At 46.8% G+C, this 18468-nt stretch overlaps 1 protein-coding gene across 2 annotated transcripts in view; it reads left to right on the forward strand.

The window, feature by feature from the left end:
• Positions 1–13933: 13933 nt before the first annotated feature.
• The window catches only part of LSM14B (LSM family member 14B), a 30357-nt gene continuing 25822 nt past the window's right edge, over positions 13934–18468 (forward strand). For both annotated transcript variants that reach the window (XM_077460273.1, XM_077460274.1), the window contains exon 1: positions 13934–14156. In XM_077460273.1, the coding sequence (XP_077316399.1) occupies positions 13949–14156 (208 nt within the window). In that variant the 5' untranslated portion in view covers positions 13934–13948. The remainder of the gene's footprint in view (positions 14157–18468) is intronic.

The following is an 18468-nucleotide window of genomic DNA, read 5'->3' on the forward strand; positions in this document are numbered from 1 at the left end:
GAGAAGTCCGGCTTTCCTCAGCTGCAAAGTCCGGCGGTTTGTCTGCTGGATAGTCCGATCGTTTGTACGCGGCATTATTTATCACATATATAGGTTTCACTACCATATGTGTGTCACATTTATTGTAATATTTTTCAGGTTTTCACAGCACAGCTTTACTTTTTGTATGATTCTGATCAGTGCGACCCAAGCCACTCCAACTTAGAAAAATGTTCCTGCGCTACTTTGGGGCAAGTTCAACACAAATTGCATTGACTTCTGTTGAAGTCGTATGCAAGCCGCAATGAAGTCGCACAGGGATGTCAGCTTCAAAGTGGCACAACTTTGAAGCCATGGCATCTTATTTTTGGTTAGAATTCTGCTGTAATCTTTACGTATTGGCAAGACAATGCACAACACAAGCCTCTGCTTAGCTACCTTAGCGGCAGTTCACACCACATGCAGTCCACTGCGTTTATTTTTTTTTGCTATCAACTGCATGGAAAGTAGATTATACAGTTTCCAATGGTATAGTTCACACCAGTGTGGTCAATTCCAGGTCGCCCCAGTTCCAGAAGCAAAAAAAAAAAAAAAAAAGTAGAATGTGCTGCCTTTTTCCCTGTACTGGAAAGGAGTAAGATGCACTGAAATGCATACAAAATGCACCGACCCCAGTACAGTGAAAAAAAAAAAAAGCATCTGGTATGCATCAAATACACGCATGCAAAAACGCATCCTGAACAGATCTGGAGTGTGGTTTTTGTGGTGTGAACCAGCCGACAGGCTTCATGTACACAAGCCTACATTGGCAGCTCCTAAAAAATGCCAAACCGTGGCAAAAATGGTATATATAGGCCAATGTACATGAAGCCTTAGCCCAGATGTTGTCTGGTGTATCATCTACAGTTTTATGGAAGTGAAGTTTCTCAGAGAAGGTTATTGGAGTCGGTGAACACCTGGGCAGCTCTGGCCCAGCTCAGTTCCAGGCTTGGCAACCATCCTTATTAGACATGTGCAATTCGTTTCGTTCCGAATTAGTTTTTTTAACAAATTTCGACAAATTTTGTTCATTTGGAAATATCCAAATTCATTAAAACGAAAACCAGTTTTAATGAATTTTTTTCAGAAATATTAACTAATAATATCTTAAAGATACTGCATACTTTGCATTAAGGTTAAAAAACACCTGTCAGTGACCAGTTTCCCCCCCCAGTTATACTTACCTGAGAACTAAAACTTGACACGGCGGGGATGCACCATCTCTCTGCCCGGGGTTCTCGGCTCTTGATTGGATAGATTGATGGCAGCGCAGCCATTGGCTCCCACTGCTGTCAATCAAATCCAATGACGCAGGTGCCAGGGGGGCGCAGCTGAGTCATACATTCAGCGGTTATTGATGCTGAATGCTGGACTCGGGTGCATGCCCACAAGGTACCCCCCCGGAGAGCTCTTCCCCTAGGGGGTTATCCAATGTGGGGAGGAGACGCCGGGGGACCCCAGAAGAAGAGGTTCAGGGCTACTCTGTACAAAACCAGCTGCACAGTGAAGGTAAGTAGTATGATATGTTTATTTAAAAAAAAAAAAACCCTTACCATCACTTTAACTATTACTAACTAATAAATTATAGGTATTGATTGGAATTTCCTTTATAATTTAGCTGCTAGTGAAGTTACGAATTTATCTGAAGTTACGAATTATCCAAAAAACCAAATGCCGCATCTAAACAAATGGAACATAACGCCCCTGTGGGCGAGTGACAGCAGCCGTTCTGGGATGATCTCTGAGAGCCGCACCGCCGACGTCATGTCACGGTGGGTGGAAAGCAACTAGTTAAGCGCCTGAATGTGACTTGCTATCATTCTCTTGCAGTCTCTTCACAGCAGAGCTGTGGTGTGAAAGCTAACAAGCAGCCAATCTGTTTCACGTGTTCACAAGAAGCATACTGATAGCATGAGAAAGCAGAGGTGAACTGATGCTTCTGTCTTTGTACAATCACAAGTTGGAGTGGGTCCAGAATGATCTGGGCTCAGAGGAAGTGGTCTGAATTATTCTGGCCATCAGACTTAAGGACATCTACTGGAGAAAGAAAGTATAGCTTATTTACCTCTGCTCCATTAGAAGGATTTTCTCTCTCTCACTGTCTTGGGAACAACCTTTTCTCCACCAGACGGGAAGTGAAAGAAACCGCAACATTGGGTAAAAATTCCTTTTTATAGTAGTGGATGAATAGTAGACAGGTTTTTTTTCGTTCCAAGTTGAAATTCTGACACATTTTTCGTTATTCGGAAATTCAGATATAGCCAGATTACAATAGTAACAAATTGAAACAAATCCGAAATATCGAAACAACATTTTGGAAGAAAATAGTTTCCCAATCCTTTTCTAAATTAAATTTGAATTTCCGAAAAGAATAAAATAGAAAATAAAGAAATATAATATAGTAAAACAGAACAGAATACAAAATAAATGAATAGAAAATAAAGGGATAGAACAAGAAAAGAATAGCACAAAACAGGACAAAGAAAAGAATAGAAAATAAAGAAATAGAATAAAACCAGCTTCTGAAATCTGAATTTCAAATAGAATAAAATGTAAACACAATAGAAAATAATAGCATAGAAAGAAAATGATAGAATAATATCCTTCCAAGATTCGAATAGAATACAAACAAATAGAAAACAATAGAATAGAATATAATGGTTTCCTAATTTTGAATATAATCCTAATTTGAAAAGAATACAATATAATAGAACAGAAAATAAAATAGAATCGAAAAAAAACAATAGAATGGATTAGAAACAATATAATCATCGTCCAAAATTCGAATGGAATTAGATTAGAATGCGATTCGATTGCATTTCAAATGGAATTCGAATGCGCCGCCAGTAAAGGGATGGAATATGAGAGTTAGGGACTTTTTTTTGTACAGTTTCTGAATTCGGAAAATTTGAATTGATTCTAATAAAATGAATTCCGAAAATTACTTTATGTAAATACCGAATCGAAAGCAACACAAAACAAATGTTTTCCTTCTGCACGTGTCTAATTAATAGGAAGTGAGAGTAAATCTCTCTATGACCTAGCAGAATAACGCCTGGCTGTCGTGGCACTTTAATTCTTTAAATTCAAGGGGAACAGCTTCCAGTATGGGTGAGCCAGTCTCCGTTCTTGATTTATTTATACTGTATGTGCATGTGCCAAGGCTTCTCATTGTTTATTGTATGGTCCGTCGCCAGTGAATGGATGGCGTATGGGAGTTACGGGACTGTCATCTTTATCTTATATCCTTACCCACTATTGCTGGAGTAAACAGGACCTGAGCAAGTTTTCTAGCATGTGACTCTTGTGTTATTGTTTTTTCTTGCTCAGGTCCTGTTTACTCCAGCGCCTCCTGCTGGCAGAACAGGCAAATAGCAGCTCCTGCACAATCTGGAAGGCTGTGGCAGTCCATGCATGGCGGTCTAAGCGTGGCTTGTATCCATCAGGCTGTGTAACAGGTTTTAACTTGCAAGCAAAAATGAGAGCTTGCTAAAATCAGAGTTGTAGGTTACTGTACACAGTGATTTTTTTTATTTTTTTTTAACCCTTTCACATCAGAAATGGGAACAGTCCCTTCCCTGCTTCCTTCAAATCCATTATCTGCTGATTTGGGGGGGGAAAGTCAAGACAAGCTCTGGGAGGAGATGGTTTCAGTGGGCATGTGCAGCTTTATTGTCACAATCGTTGTCGGAGAGATCTCGGTGTATGGCCTCCTACAAACAGAGCAACTATGTAAAATGCTTGTAAACTGCATTCACTACTTTGGGGTCTGATTATAAAACATTAATTGGACGAATGTCACGCACATTTGTTCCGCTTGGATGAATTTTCCCTCTGTTTTCTGTAATAGTTTAATTCCTATGATTATCAGCTCCACCTAGTGGCCAAAATGTGTAATGTTTTCTCATAGAGGTAGTTTGGAAGACAATACTGCATTATGGCCACTAGATGGCGCTGACAATCACTGGAATGAATGTATTAAAGAAAATACTGGGACGTTTGTGTGACATTTGTCCAACAACTGTTTAATAAATAGACCCTTATTTGTATAGCAAACGTGCGAGGGATATAGGCTGCCATTGCTGACCTCCTGAAAGTCTTTATTTTCCCTGGAGGAACCCTTGAAATAGTTTCCAGGTTTTAGGGAACCCCTTCCTAAAATGTAATCAGTAGAAAGTTAATTAAAGAATTATTATGAAATATTAAAAATTAAAAGAATGGCTTGTACCTACAGTAAATGACACCCAGAGCAGATCTTTTTTGAATACTCTTCATTCTATTCTTTTCAATAATAATCTTGGACTGAATAATAACAGAAAATGAAATAAAATGTAGTAAAAATTGATGTGTCCTCTTACATTGATGGTCAGTGCAGAAGTGACCCCTTACGTTGGTGGTCATTGAAGAAATTACTCCTTACATTGGTGGTCAGTAAAGAAACGAACCCTTACATTGGTGGAAAATTGCACCCTTGCACTGGTGGTTAGTGTAGGTAAGAGACCCAAGGCACAATATGAGCACTACTGTGTCCCTCCGCTCTGTTAATAGCTTTTAATAGTGTCCGTGACATTCTCTCTCCCGTCAAAAAAATGCCTCCTCCAATGTGCGAATGGGATATGGTGACGTTACTCCAGCTGATCGCCAAATCAGCTGGAGTGTGGCTCCATCCTGCAAATGCGCGGGCGCTATTCGACGCGGGGCACATATGGATGGAACACCAGTTTCCGTTATATAGGCTCTGAGACAGATGTTGGAGCATACATGGGGCTGATAATGATGTCCTCCTCAGACCTAGCAATTGGCCACTAGACCCAAGTGCTACATTATGACAGGGGGGAGTCACATGCTCCCTCACACCTGCAATCACCGGGTACTATGGCGTGTCTCAAATGGTGGAGCCCAGAAATGGCTACTATAAGTGGGTCGAGGGGTGGGCCGAATGGTCAGTGACAGTTTAACTCAGCCTTTCGCAACCTTCTAACCCCAGTGGAACCTTTAAAATAATTGTCCCCATTACAATGGTGGTCAGTGGGAAGAGTGTCCCCATTACAATGGTGGTCAGTGGGAAGAGTGTCCCCATTATAATGGTGGTCAGTGGGAAGAGTGTCCCCATTACAATGGTGGTCAGTGAGAAGAGTGTCCCCATTACAATGGTGGTCAGTGAGAAGAGTGTCCCCATTACAATGGTGGTCAGTGAGAAGAGTGTCCCCATTACAATGGTGGTCAGTGAGAAGAGTGTCCCCATTACAATGGTGGTCAGTGGGACGGGTGTCCTCATTTCATTGGTGGTCAGGGAAAAGTGTCCCCATTACAGTAGTGGAACCCCTAGAATCCTCTAGAGCAGGGATCTCAAACTGGCGGCCCTCCAGCTGTTGCAAAACTACAAGTCCCATGAGGCATTGCAAGGCTGAAAGTTACAAGCATGACTCCCACAGGCAAAAGCATGATGGGTCTTGTAGTTTTGCGACAGCTGGAGGGCCGCAAGTTTGAAATCCCTGCTCTAGAGCAGGTATAAGCAATTGGTGGACCTCCAGCTGTTGCAAAACTACAAGTCCCATCATGTCTCTGCCTCTGAGTGTCATGCTTGTGGCTGTCAGAGTCTTGCTATGCCTCATGGGACTTGTAGTTCTGCAACAGCTGGAGGTCTGCTAATTGCATATCCCTGCTCGAGAGGATCCCTAGTGTCCCATGGAAAGCTGGTTGGGTATGGCTGGTCTAAGTAAAATATACACTTCTCGTCTAAAAGCCATGCTGTGCAGATCATTCTCTGTTGTATTAGAGCAGGGGTAAGCAACCTCAGTACTCCAACTGTGGTGAAACTACAAATCCCATCATGGGAAGTCATGATTAAAGTTTTGCAATGCCTTGTAGGATTTGTAGTTTCACCACAACTGGAGTGCCAAGGTTACCTACCCCTGTGTCAGGGCACGGCCAACAGTCCCTATTGCCAGCGTACTACATAGGGCATGCTATGCCATATTTAAGATGTTACTCCCTATGTGACCCTCTGATGTTATGGAGATGTTTATATCACGTTCCCAACCTTTTCTTTTTTCTTTTTTTTTTTCCAGTGGTGGCACTCTTAAAAAGTATTTATAGCACAGAACACCTCAGTCTTCGACACAAAAAATGTAAATGTTACACACCAATAGAAAATCAGAGCCTGGGGTGATGCACACAGCCACCTTGAGGAAATTCATTTCACATCAGAGGTCCCCCCATCACATCAGAAGCCCCACCTTCATATCGGAAGGTCCCCCATCACATCAGAAGCCCCACCTTCATATCGGAAGGTCCCCCATCACATCAGAGTTCACCTCATCACATCGTAAGCCACCCTCCACATCAGAGTTGCCCCCCCCCCCCCATTACATCAAAGGTCTTCCCATCACATCAGAAGTCCACCCCCATCATATCAGAGCCCCTCCACCCCTTCACATCAGAGGTCCCTCTTCCCATTATATCAGAGGTCCCCTCATCACATCATAAGCCACCCCCCACATGAGCAGAGTCCCGTCCCCCTCCATCACATCAGATTTATTCTCATGACATCATAGGCCACCCATCATATCAGAGCCCCCCCCCCCCCCCCCCTTCACATCAGAGGTCCCTCTTCCCATTATACCAGAGGCACTCCTTCACATCAGAGGTCCCTCTTCCCATTATATCAGAGGCACTCCTTCACATCAGAGGTCCCTCTTCCCATTATATCAGAGGCACTCCTTCACATCAGAGGTTCCCTCATCACATCAGAAGCCACCCTCCACATCAGAGGTCCCCCCATCCTATCAGAGGCTTTCTCATCGCATCAATGTTCTCCCATCACATCAGATATCCTCCCATCACACCAGAGGACACCCCTTGCAGCAGAGGTCCCATCTCCTCAGATGTCCTCCCATCACATCAGAGGTCGCTGCCATGACACCACATGTCCTCCCATCACATTACAGCTCCCCTTTACATCAGAGGTCCCCCATTATATCAGTGGCACTCCTTCACATCAGAGGTCCCCCCATCACATTAGAGGTACCCTCATTATATCAGAGGTCCCCCTTCACATCAGAGGTCCCTCATTATATCAGAAGCACTCCTTCACATCAGAGGTCCTCCCATCATATCTGTCAGGAACCATGAAACAGACTGAGACAGAAGTACAATCAAATCACACTTGTTTATTAATAAAATAAAAAGGTAAATAGAAAAAGGCGTAGTCAAGCATAGCCAGAGTCCTGTAGCCAGATCGGGTAATCAGCCAGTCCAAAGTTCATTTACCAGATCGGGTAATCAGCCAGGCCGGAAGTCATGGATCCACGGAGAGCAACCGCAAGCAGGATAAGAAGCCAGCTGGGATGTCAGCAAGCCAGTCTTGAAACAAACAGCAGGAGATGGTTCCCTGTGATGTGACCACCGCAAAGGCAAATGAAAAAGTGAGCAGGAAGGCTTTAAATAGGCAGGTCAGACGAGCATCATCGGGAACAGCTGGTAACTGTGGAAAGAGAAGAGAACTGGCAATAGCTGACAGCTGAGTGGCCAGCCCAGAGGAGGAAGGGCTAAGCCAGCCCTGACAATATCAGAGCCCCCTTCACATCAGAGGTTCCCCCCATCGCATCAGAGCCCCCTTCACATCAGAGGTCCCCCACTATATCAGAGGCACTCCTTCACATCAGAGGACCCCACATCATATCAGAGCCCTTCACATAAGAGGTCCCCCCATTGTATCAGAGGCCCCCTTCATATCAAAGGTTCCCGAATCACATCAGAGGTCTCCTCATCATATCAGAGGCCACCTATCACATCAGAGCACCTCACCATGTAAGAGTCCCCACATCACATCAAAGTCTCCCCAATAAATCAGAGGCCCTCCATCACCAAACAGTTTCCCCCATCCATGACAGAGTACCTTTATCACAGAATCAGAGGCCCCCATCTCACCCAAGTCCTCCCTATACATGAGAGTACCCACATGACAAAGTCCCCCCCATTCTTCATGTCAAAGGCCCCCTTTTACATCAGAGGCCTCCGTCACCACAAGGGTCACAGTGGTTGAGAAACACTGGATTATATGATGGTGAGGACTTGATAAACTTAGTTGTGACATAGCGCCATCACCTGGTAGATCCCTTTCTAACTTGCTGTACCTTGAAGCCAATCTTTATTTGAATCACACATGTGCAATCCTGCTCAGCCATTCTTGTGATGCAGACACACCTGACCACTGATGTAGCCAGGTCCCTTGACCTCCAGAGCAGTTAGGATGCAAGGTTAGGCCAAAGACTTAACTCAACCTATTGATTGGACAATGAGGGAGCTGCAGCATTCGACTGATGACAATCCTGTGCTCTATGGTCTTGTATGGATTGTCAGCACTGTGCAAAGCAATGTTGCCTGTCCCTTTCCCAACCAGATGACTCCAATATAAAGACAGAAGCTGGGCACTTATACTAGCTGTATACTGTTTAACATTTATAATGGATGCCTGGAGCTCCATATTGAATGAGCTTTTGCAAACATTTTAATCTTTATTCATAAGGAAGACCTAAAACTAGTTGTCTAGGATACCTGTATCAATACAATGGCATTTTATTTTCGTTTGTTCAAATACAGTTTCTACCTTTACATCCACTTTATGCCTACATGCCCTCCGGTGACGGCTGCACCGTTGTTTTTGGACCGGCTTCTCGATGGGAACAATGGTGACCTTGCCTGTACCGTGTATGTCAGCATCAGCATGGCTGCCCAGGACAGGTGACAACACTGGAGTGCATTTGGGAGACAGTTGTCCCCACATACCAGGAAGTGCCTGAACAAGGACCTCCATGGGTTCATCACCAGATAATAATCTCTGGATGGGAGCTGCAGATCTAAAGATCGAAAGAGAAATTTGACCTCCAGTCTTGCACAGTTGTACCACTGTTCTGCCGAGAACTGTCCCCCCATCGGCGCAGCATGGAGGACAAAGACGCAGAAAGTCTCTGAAGATGAACGGCGCCTGCGCATTTAATAGTACCTTCTGCCCTGAGTCCAGGTTCAAGCCCCACCATGCAAGTGGACATACGGTATGAACTTAGTAACAGGGCCCCTGTTTTTCCACTTCCAAGCTACTGACATTTTTCCGCTTCCAAGCAACTGACATTTTTCTACTTCCAAGCAACCGACATTTTTTTTGCTTCTAAGCAACTGACATTTTTCTACCTCCAAGCACTTGACATTGTTTTCCAAGCATCTGACATTTTCCACTTTCAAGCAACTGACATTTTTTTGCTTCCAAGCAACTGAAATTTTTATACTTCCAAGCAACTGACATTTTTCCACTAGGTGATCAACTATGACTTATCTCCGACTTTCTTTGTTCTAGGTTAGTGCCCTCACAATTACTGCAACTGGAAACAGCTAAGCAACTGACATATTTCTACTTCCAAGAAACTGACATATTTCCACTACCAAGCAACTGATATTTTTCCACCACCAAGCAACCAACATTTTTTTTGCTTCCAAGCAACTGACATTTTTCTACTACCAAGCAACTGACATTTTTCTACTTCCAAGTAACTGAAATGTTTCTACTTCCAAGCAACTGATATTTTTCCACTAGGTGATCAACTCTGACTTCTCTCTGACTTTCTTTGTTCTGGGTTATTGCCCTCACAAGTACTGCAGCTGGCAACAGCTAAGAAACTGAAACATTTTTCTGCTTCCAAGCAACTGACATTTTTCCACTACCAAGCAACTGACATATTTTTTTGCTTCTAAGCAACTGACATTTTCCACTACCAAGCAACTGACATATTTTTTTGCTTCCAAGCATTTGACATTTTCCACTTCCAAGCAACTGACTTTTTTTTAGCTTACAACCAACTGCCATTTTTCTACCAAACAACTAACTTTTTCCACTAGGTAACCAACTCTGACTTATCTATGACTTTCTTTGTTCTGGGTTAGGGCCCTCGCAAGTACTGCAGCTGGAAACAGCAAAGCAACTGACATTTTTCCGCTTCCAAGCAACTGATATATTTCTACTTCCAAGCAACTGACATTTTTCTACTGCCAAGCAACTGACATTTTTTACTTCCAAGCAACTGCTATTTTTTTCTTCTAAGCAGCTGACATTTTTCTACTTCCAAGCACTTGACAGTGTTTTGCTTCCAAGTATTTGACATTTTCCACTTCCAAGCAACTGACATTTTTTTAGCTTCCAACCAACTGACATTTTTCTACTACCAAACAACTGACTTTTTCCACTAGGTAACCAACTCTGACTTATCTATGACTTTCTTTGTTCTGGGTTAGGGCCCTCACAAGTACTGCAGCTGGAAACACCAAAGCAACTGACATTTTTCTACTTCCAAGCAACTGACAATTTTCTACTGCCAAGCAACTGAGATTTTTTTACTTCCAAGCAACTGCTATTTTTTTTGCTTCTAAGCAACTGACATGTTTTTACTTTCAAGCACTTGACATTGTTTTGCTTCCAACTAACTGACATTTTTTTACTTCATAGCAACTGATTTTTTTTATTCCAAAGAAACTGACATGTTTGCACTTCCAAGTAATTGACATTTTTCTACTTCTAAGCAACAAGCAACTGACATTTTTTTGCTTTTGATAAACTGACATTTTGTCACTTCTGACATTTTTTCACTTCCAAGCAACTGACATGCCTGCCTCCATCTCTCTCACATGACAGAAAACATTCACTTGGGCCATAGACGTTACAATGGAACTAAACCCACAAACTTAACGGTTTTCTAAAACAGTTAAAAGTCAAGGCATGCTGTAAATTATACTTTCACAGTTGCTTGTCCTCTCAATTGAACTGTCATGCCATCAAAACACTGGTGTCATAGCTGATCACATGTGCAGCGCCATGACAACTAAAGATCAAACAGAGACTAAGATGGCAGCTTCCTTGGCAGTAACTGGGAGTGTTTACTTCCACTTTAAGACCATTCAGGACACGTGAAAGCGACTCCACTGACTCCATTCATTATTTGATGTAAGCGGTGTATGGAGCTGACTCTGACCTGGTATCAGCCTCTTGTCATCCTCTATACAGCAGAGCTCAGGCTGGGAGAAGGAGAACAGCACAAAGAGCCAATCAACTTCACTACAATGCTCAGATGTCATAAAGAAATATGCTGATAGGAGGAGAGAGCAGAGTGTGACAGAGAGATGAGCTCATTCATCTCCTTCTCTGTTCACTTCCTAATCACAATCACTGAGTATTAGTGTAACCTCCATTGTACACATATATGCCAGGGCTGGGCTGTAACCAGCATACACTAAACAATCTGATTGTACAATCTTCTTTAAGCTGGCCATACGCTATACAATCTCCTTTAAGATGGACATAAATTATACACTGTACTATCTCCTCATACCCTATACAATCTCCTTTAAATCTACCAAAACAATGTAATAGGGGCACACACCTTCACAATCTAATTAGCGTCTAATCAGGCAGACCCTCATCTGACCTGATGGAGATTGCACAATCAGATTGCAGAGTGTAGAGTCACCTTTAGATTTCCCATTGTAGGGAACTTTTTAGGGTGGGGATCTGCCTGGTTAGGACCCTAAGGGTGACTTTAAGTATAATTTTCAGGACAACTCTCAGGTCAACTCTCAGGATGACTCTTAGAATGGCTCCCAAGTTGACTCTCAGGACAAATCTCTGCATGAGTCTCAGGATGACTCTAATTATGACTTTCAGGTGGACTCTCAGATCGACCCTCAGGGAGACTCTTCGGTGACTATCATTACAAATCTCTGGATGGCTCTCAGGACAACTCTAGGGATGACTCTCAGCTGGATTCTCAGGTCAACTCTCAGGAGGAAAAATCTCCGGATGACTTTTACTATAATTCTCAGGACGACTCTCTGGTCAACTCTCAGAATGGCTCCCAAGTCGACTCTTGGGACAAATCTCTGGATGAGTCTCAGAATGACTCTCGGGTCAACTCTCAGGATGACTCTAACTATGACTCTCAGAGCGACTCTTGGAGCAACCCTTTGGTGACTCCTAGAATGGCTCCTATGTCGACTCTCAGGACAAATCTCTGGATGAGTCTCAGGAGGACTCTCAGGGCAAATCTCTGGATGAGTTTCAGGATGACTCTTTGGTGACTCTCAGAATGTCTCCCAGGTCCACTCTCAGGACAAATCTCTTGATGGCTCTCAGCTGGATTCTCAGGTCAACTGTCAGGACAAATCTCCAGATGACTTTTACGATAATTCTCAGGACGACTCTCAGGTCAACTTTCAGGGAGACTCTCAGAATGGCTCCCAAGTCGACTCTCTGGTTGAGTCTCAGGATGATTCTCAGGATGACTCTAATTATGACTCTCCGGTGGACTCTCAGGGTGACTCTTTGGTGACTCTCAGAATGGCTCCTATGTCGACTCTCAGGACAAATCTCTGGATGAGTCTCAGGATGACTCTCAGGACAAATCTCTGGATGACTCTAATTATGACTCTCAGGTGGACTCTCAGGGCGACTCTTTGGTGACTCTCAGAATGGCTCCCAGGTCAACTCTCAGGACAACTTTAGGGATGACTCCCAGCTGGATTCTCAGGTCAACTCTCAGGATGACTCTAATTATGACTCTCAGGTGGACTCTCAGGGCGACTCTTTGGTGACTCTCAGAATGGCTCCCAGGTCAACTCTCAGGACAACTTTAGGGATGACTCCCAGCTGGATTCTCAGGTCAACTCTCAGGACAAATCTCCGGATGACTTTTACGATAATTCTCAGGGTGACTCTCAGAATGGCTCCCAAGTCGACTCTAGGGACAAATCTCTGGATGAGTCTCAGGATGACTCTCAGGACAAATCTCTGGATGAGTCTCAGGACAAATCTCTGGGTTAGTCTCAGGAGGATACTCAGGTCAAATCTCAGGATGACTCTAATTATGACTCTCAGAATGGCTCCCAGGTCCACTCTCAGGACAAATCTAATCTCTGGATGGCTCTTAGGTCAACTCTCCGGACAACTCTAGGGATGACTCTCAGCTGGATTCTCAGGTCAACTCTCAGGACAAATCTCCAGATGGCTTTTACGATAATTCTCAGGACGACTCTCAGGGTGACTCTCAGAATGGCTCCCAAGTCGACTCTCGGAACAAATCTCTGGATGAGTCTCAGGATGACTGTTCAGTGACTCTCAGAATGGCTCCCAGGTCAACTCATGGGATGCCTCTGAGGACCACTCTCAGGTGACCCCCCAGGGCCTTTAGGACCACTCTTATATTGGCTATAAGGATGACTCTTGGGGCAGCTTTCAGGACGACTCTCAGGTTATAATAAGGGCGACTGCCGGAGGTCTCTTAGGTGATTCTCAGGGTGACTGATCAGCCTATGCACTATAGATACATGATATGATAGATAAAACCATGTGATCCTCTCGGTGACCACGCTCAGGGATGACAAGTTCCCTTTAATAAAACCATGTGATCCTCTCTGTGACAACGCTCAGTGATGACAAGTTCCCTTTAATAAAACCATGTGAACCTGTCAGTGACAACGCTCAGGGATGAGAAGTTCCCTTTAATAAAACCATGTGATCCTCTCGGTGACCACGCTCAGGTATGACAGGTTCCCTTTAATAAAACCATGTGATCCTCTCGGTGACCACGCTCTGCGATGACAGGTCCTCGTTACACCCCAGGACAACTGAGACCCGCCCATCACACAGGCAGACTCTCCCACCTACAACATGGCCGCCGCCCCCTACACATGTCGTCACTCTGGAGCCAGCTGTGTCCTCGCGTCACTAGTTGCCGGGGCTCGCCTAGTCTGCCCGCCACGGCCAATCAGCGCATTCGACGTCACCCGCCCGGAGAGACCCGCACAGAAGAGTGCGCAGTAAAGAAACAAGAGGGGCGCCCCGCCCCCTCGGCGTGTGAATGGGCGGGCCCGGCTGCGCGGTTTATTAATGGAGGTAGTGGGCGGCGCCTCGCAGTCCGGGGGGGTTCCGCAGGTGGGAAGGTGTGTGGAGGGGCTGCCTGAGAAGACTGGAAGGATGAGCTCGGGAACGCCGTACATCGGGAGCAAGATCAGCCTGATCTCCAAGGCGCAGATCCGCTATGAGGGCATCCTCTACACCATCGACACCGAGAACTCCACTGTGGCCCTAGCCAAAGGTGCAGCCAGGGGCCCCGGGCCTGGGAGGAAGGGGGGTGCACTGCTTGTGCGTCACTGGGGAGGACACCAGCGTGTGCCCGATGGGGGAGCGGGTCTCCCTGCGGAGGGTGACGTCATTCCGGGCACGGTGCTGGAGCCCGCTAGGGGGCGGGGACAAAGCCCTGTCACCCCAGGAGAGCCCTGGAGGCCATGATGGTATGTAGGGCTATTAACCTGTGTGCTGGCACTCTGCAACCGGGGAACCACAGCTCACAGCGTGTCATGGGGCTCTGGGTGGGCAGGGAAGATGGAGGGCACCATGGTGCCTCAAGGCTTGACCCTCTTTTTATTTTTTAACAGAAGGAAAGGCTTGACCATTTTACTGACCAAGTTAAGTCTCTACTAGGTTGGGTTAGAGCCCCTTTAAGATGTTTGGTTGAAGGCCCCCCCCCCCCTTGATATGTTGGGTAGGAGATTCATTACCCCTCTGAATCTTGGGCTAGAGCCCCCTTGAGATCTTGGGACATGGTTTCTAATTGGTTTTGTGTTGCCCTGCAGCTCAAGTCTTGGGGTTGGGGACCTGTGTCAGATGTTAGGACGAAGGCCTGTTGGTGGAAGTGTTCTTAGGGGGTTTTGGGCTGGGGCCACCCAGGAGGTCCAAAGCACTCACACTTGGCATAAAGCCACCTTGGCTTGGTACAGGGCTCTTGATTGGCAGTGTTGCCCTGCAGATCTTGAGATGTTTGGTTCCCCCTCCTTCTCCTTGGGATGTTTGGTTCCCCCCTCCTCCTTGGGGTGTTGGGTTGGCTCCCCCCTCCTTCTCCTTGGGGTGTTGGGTTGGCTCCCCCCCTCCTTCTCCTTGGGGTGTTGGGTTGGCTCCCCCCCTCCTTCTCCTTGGGGTGTTGGGTTGGCTCCCCCCCTCCTTCTCCTTGGGGTGTTGGGTTGGCTCCCCCCCTCCTTCTCCTTGGGGTGTTGGGTTGGCTCCCCCCCTCCTTCTCCTTGGGGTGTTGGGTTGGCTCCCCCCCTCCTTCTCCTTGGGGTGTTGGGTTGGCTCCCCCCCTCCTTCTCCTTGGGGTGTTGGGTTGGCTCCCCCCCCTCCTTCTCCTTGGGGTGTTGGGTTGGCTCCCCCCCCCTCCTTCTCCTTGGGGTGTTGGGTTGGCTCCCCCCCCCTCCTTCTCCTTGGGGTGTTGGGTTGGCTCCCCCCCCCTCCTTCTCCTTGGGGTGTTGGGTTGGCTCCCCCCCCCTCCTTCTCCTTGGGGTGTTGGGTTGGCTCCCCCCCCCTCCTTCTCCTTGGGGTGTTGGGTTGGCTCCCCCCCCCTCCTTCTCCTTGGGGTGTTGGGTTGGCTCCCCCCCCCTCCTTCTCCTTGGGGTGTTGGGTTGGCTCCCCCCCCCTCCTTCTCCTTGGGGTGTTGGGTTGGCTCCCCCCCCCTCCTTCTCCTTGGGGTGTTGGGTTGGCTCCCCCCCCCTCCTTCTCCTTGGGGTGTTGGGTCGGCCCTCCTTCTCCTTGGGGTGTTGGGTCGGCCCTCCTTCTCCTTGGGGTGTTGGGTCGGCCCTCCTTCTCCTTGGGGTGTTGGGTCGGCCCTCCTTGTCCTTGGGGTGTTGGGTCGGCCCTCCTTGTCCTTGGGGTGTTGGGTCGGCCCTCCTTGTCCTTGGGGTGTTGGGTCGGCCCTCCTTGTCCTTGGGGTGTTGGGTCGGCCCTCCTTGTCCTTGGGGTGTTGGGTCGGCCCTCCTTGTCCTTGGGGTGTTGGGTCGGCCCTCCTTGTCCTTGGGGTGTTGGGTCGGCCCTCCTTGTCCTTGGGGTGTTGGGTCGGCCCTCCTTGTCCTTGGGGTGTTGGGTCGGCCCTCCTTGTCCTTGGGGTGTTGGGTCGGCCCTCCTTGTCCTTGGGGTGTTGGGTCGGCTCCCCCCCAGGAGATACTTACCCTTCTGAATCTTGGGATGGAGCTCCCTTGAAATCTTAGGACATGGTTTCTAATTAGTAACATGTTGCCCTGTAGATCAAGGATAGTGGGTTTGGAGACCCCTGTGATTTAGGGTGGAGGCCTGTTGGTTGAAGTCCTCTTTGGGTTTATGGGTTGGAGCCATCCAGGAGGTCCAGAACACTCAATCTTTGGCTGAAGCCATCTTGAGACCTGGGCTCTTAATTAGCATAGTGTTGCCCTATAGATCTTGAGATGTTGGAATGGATGCATGTTGTTTTAGAGGCCCCCTTTGGGATGTTGTGTTGGCACCCCCTGTAGATCCAGATCCCTGAGAATCTTGGGACAGGATTTCTAATTGGTGATGTATGCCCTACATATCTTGAGGCTGTTTAGGGTTCGAGCCCCCTCTGGGATGGGATGAGGGCTTGTTGGAGTCCTCTTTGGGGTTTTGGGTTTGGCGCCATCCAGGAGATCCATGGCGCTCAATCTTTGGACGAAGCCACTGTAAGATCTTGGGACAGGAATTGGTCAAGTGTTGCCCTGCAGATCTTGAGCTTTTGGAATGGTAGCCTGTTGGGTTGGAGCCCCCCAGGAGATTCTTATCCCTCTAAAATGTGGAACTTGGGCTGGCCCCACTTGAGAGATTGGTACATGGTTTCTAATTAGTAATGTTTTGCCCTGTAGCTCAAGGCTAGTGGGTATGGAGGCCTGTTGAAGTCCTTGTTGGGTTGGAGCCATCCAGGAGGTCCAGTACACTTAATACACTCAATCTTGAGACTGGGCTTTTAATTAGTAAAGTGTTGCCCTGCAGATCTTGAGATGTTGGAATGGATGCATGTTGGGTTAGAGGGTCCCCTTTGGAATGTTGGGTTGGAGGACCCCTTAGATCCATATCCCTGTGAATTTTGGGGCAGTGTTTCTAATTGGTAATGTGTTGCCCAACATATCTTGAGGCTGTTTAAGATTGGAGCCCCCCCCCCCCCCGGTGATATTGGTATGAAGGCCCGTTGTTTGGACTCCTCCTCTGGAGTTTTGGGTTGCAGGTCCATCCAGGAGATCCAGAGCACTCTTTGGACAAAGCGACCTTGAGATCTTGGGTCAGTGATCTTAATTGGTCAAGCGTTACCCTGCCGATCTTGATGTTGGGTTGGTACCCACCAGATCAGGGCGCCCTTGAGGTTCTGGGGGTTGGAGCCCCCCTGTGATGGGATGGAAGCCTTTTGGGTTGGCGCCCCCCCCAGGAGCACTCTGAAGCTTGATATCAAGCCCCCTTCTGAGCTTAGGAGACGGCTTTAATTGGTGATGTGTTGCCCTGCAGATCCTAAGATGTTGGGTCCTCCCAGATCCCTCTGAATCTTGCTACGCACCCCCTTGAGATTTAGGGACAGGTCTACTTAATGATGCATTGCCCTGCAGATCTTAAGCGATATGAGTCTTGTTGGGTTAGATCCTCCTTTGGGAGGTTGTGTTGGAACCCCCAAGGAAAACCTGAGCTTTCTGAATCTTTGTATAGAGCCCCCTTGAGACTTAATTGGTAATGTGTTGCCCTGCAGATCTTGAAGCTGTTGGAGGCTTAGCATCCTTTTAGCCCTCTTGTATGAATGAAACCCCCTCCCCCTTTCTAATTGCTAGTTTTGCAAAATAAGATCTAATACAGTTTTTCACTTAAACTGAACCTGCGGTCACAAGATCATCCCTCCCGATTTCCCTTCTGGTGCAGTCCTAGGTGTCCACGTCACTGCTTGCCTGATGAGGACAATTCCCATTGGCTGGCTAATGGAGGTGTCTTGTTAGTATCTGGAAGAGCTGACGTCAGAGCCATAGGCTTACAAACAATGGTCCTGCAGGAGGAAACTGCATTGGCATGTGACCTGGGAGGGAGGGGAGGAGACTCTAACCCAGGTAGAGAAAATGTAACTTTCAGAAGCATGGGTCAGAGGGGGAGGAATGGGAAATTAAAATTATTTTTGGGCGGAGCTAGGCTTTATATAGGCTTTATATGCAGTAAAGCATTCTAGTGGAAGTCTGAGAATGCGAAACCTGCTTGTGGCACATAAAATACAGGTCAGAAGATCAGCTGCACCTCAATGGATTTGGAGTGATCTTAAAAAAAAAAAAAAAAAAAATCTTAAAGGGAATGTAAAGCTTTGTTTTTTTTTTTTTTTTTTTTTACATGTCATGCGTGTCTCCACTGTGTAGTTCGTTCTGCACAGAATGGCCCTGGTCCTCCTCTTCTGGGGTCCCTCAGTGGTGCTCCCGGCTCCTCCCCACATCAAGTGTCTGTGCCTGAGAAGTGCTCTCCTAAGGTGTGCAGGCGTGCTCACGAGTCCTGCATATGTGTCCACACAGAATACAGGACTCGGCCCAGCCCCCCAAGGCCGTGTCATTGGATTTGATTGACAGCAGTGGGAG

This window comes from Lithobates pipiens, unplaced genomic scaffold (assembly GCF_037356315.1).
Source record: "Lithobates pipiens isolate NorthernLeopardFrog02 unplaced genomic scaffold, aLitPip1_a1.2 Scaffold_28, whole genome shotgun sequence".
In the NCBI taxonomy this organism is placed as follows: domain Eukaryota; kingdom Metazoa; phylum Chordata; class Amphibia; order Anura; family Ranidae; genus Lithobates; species Lithobates pipiens.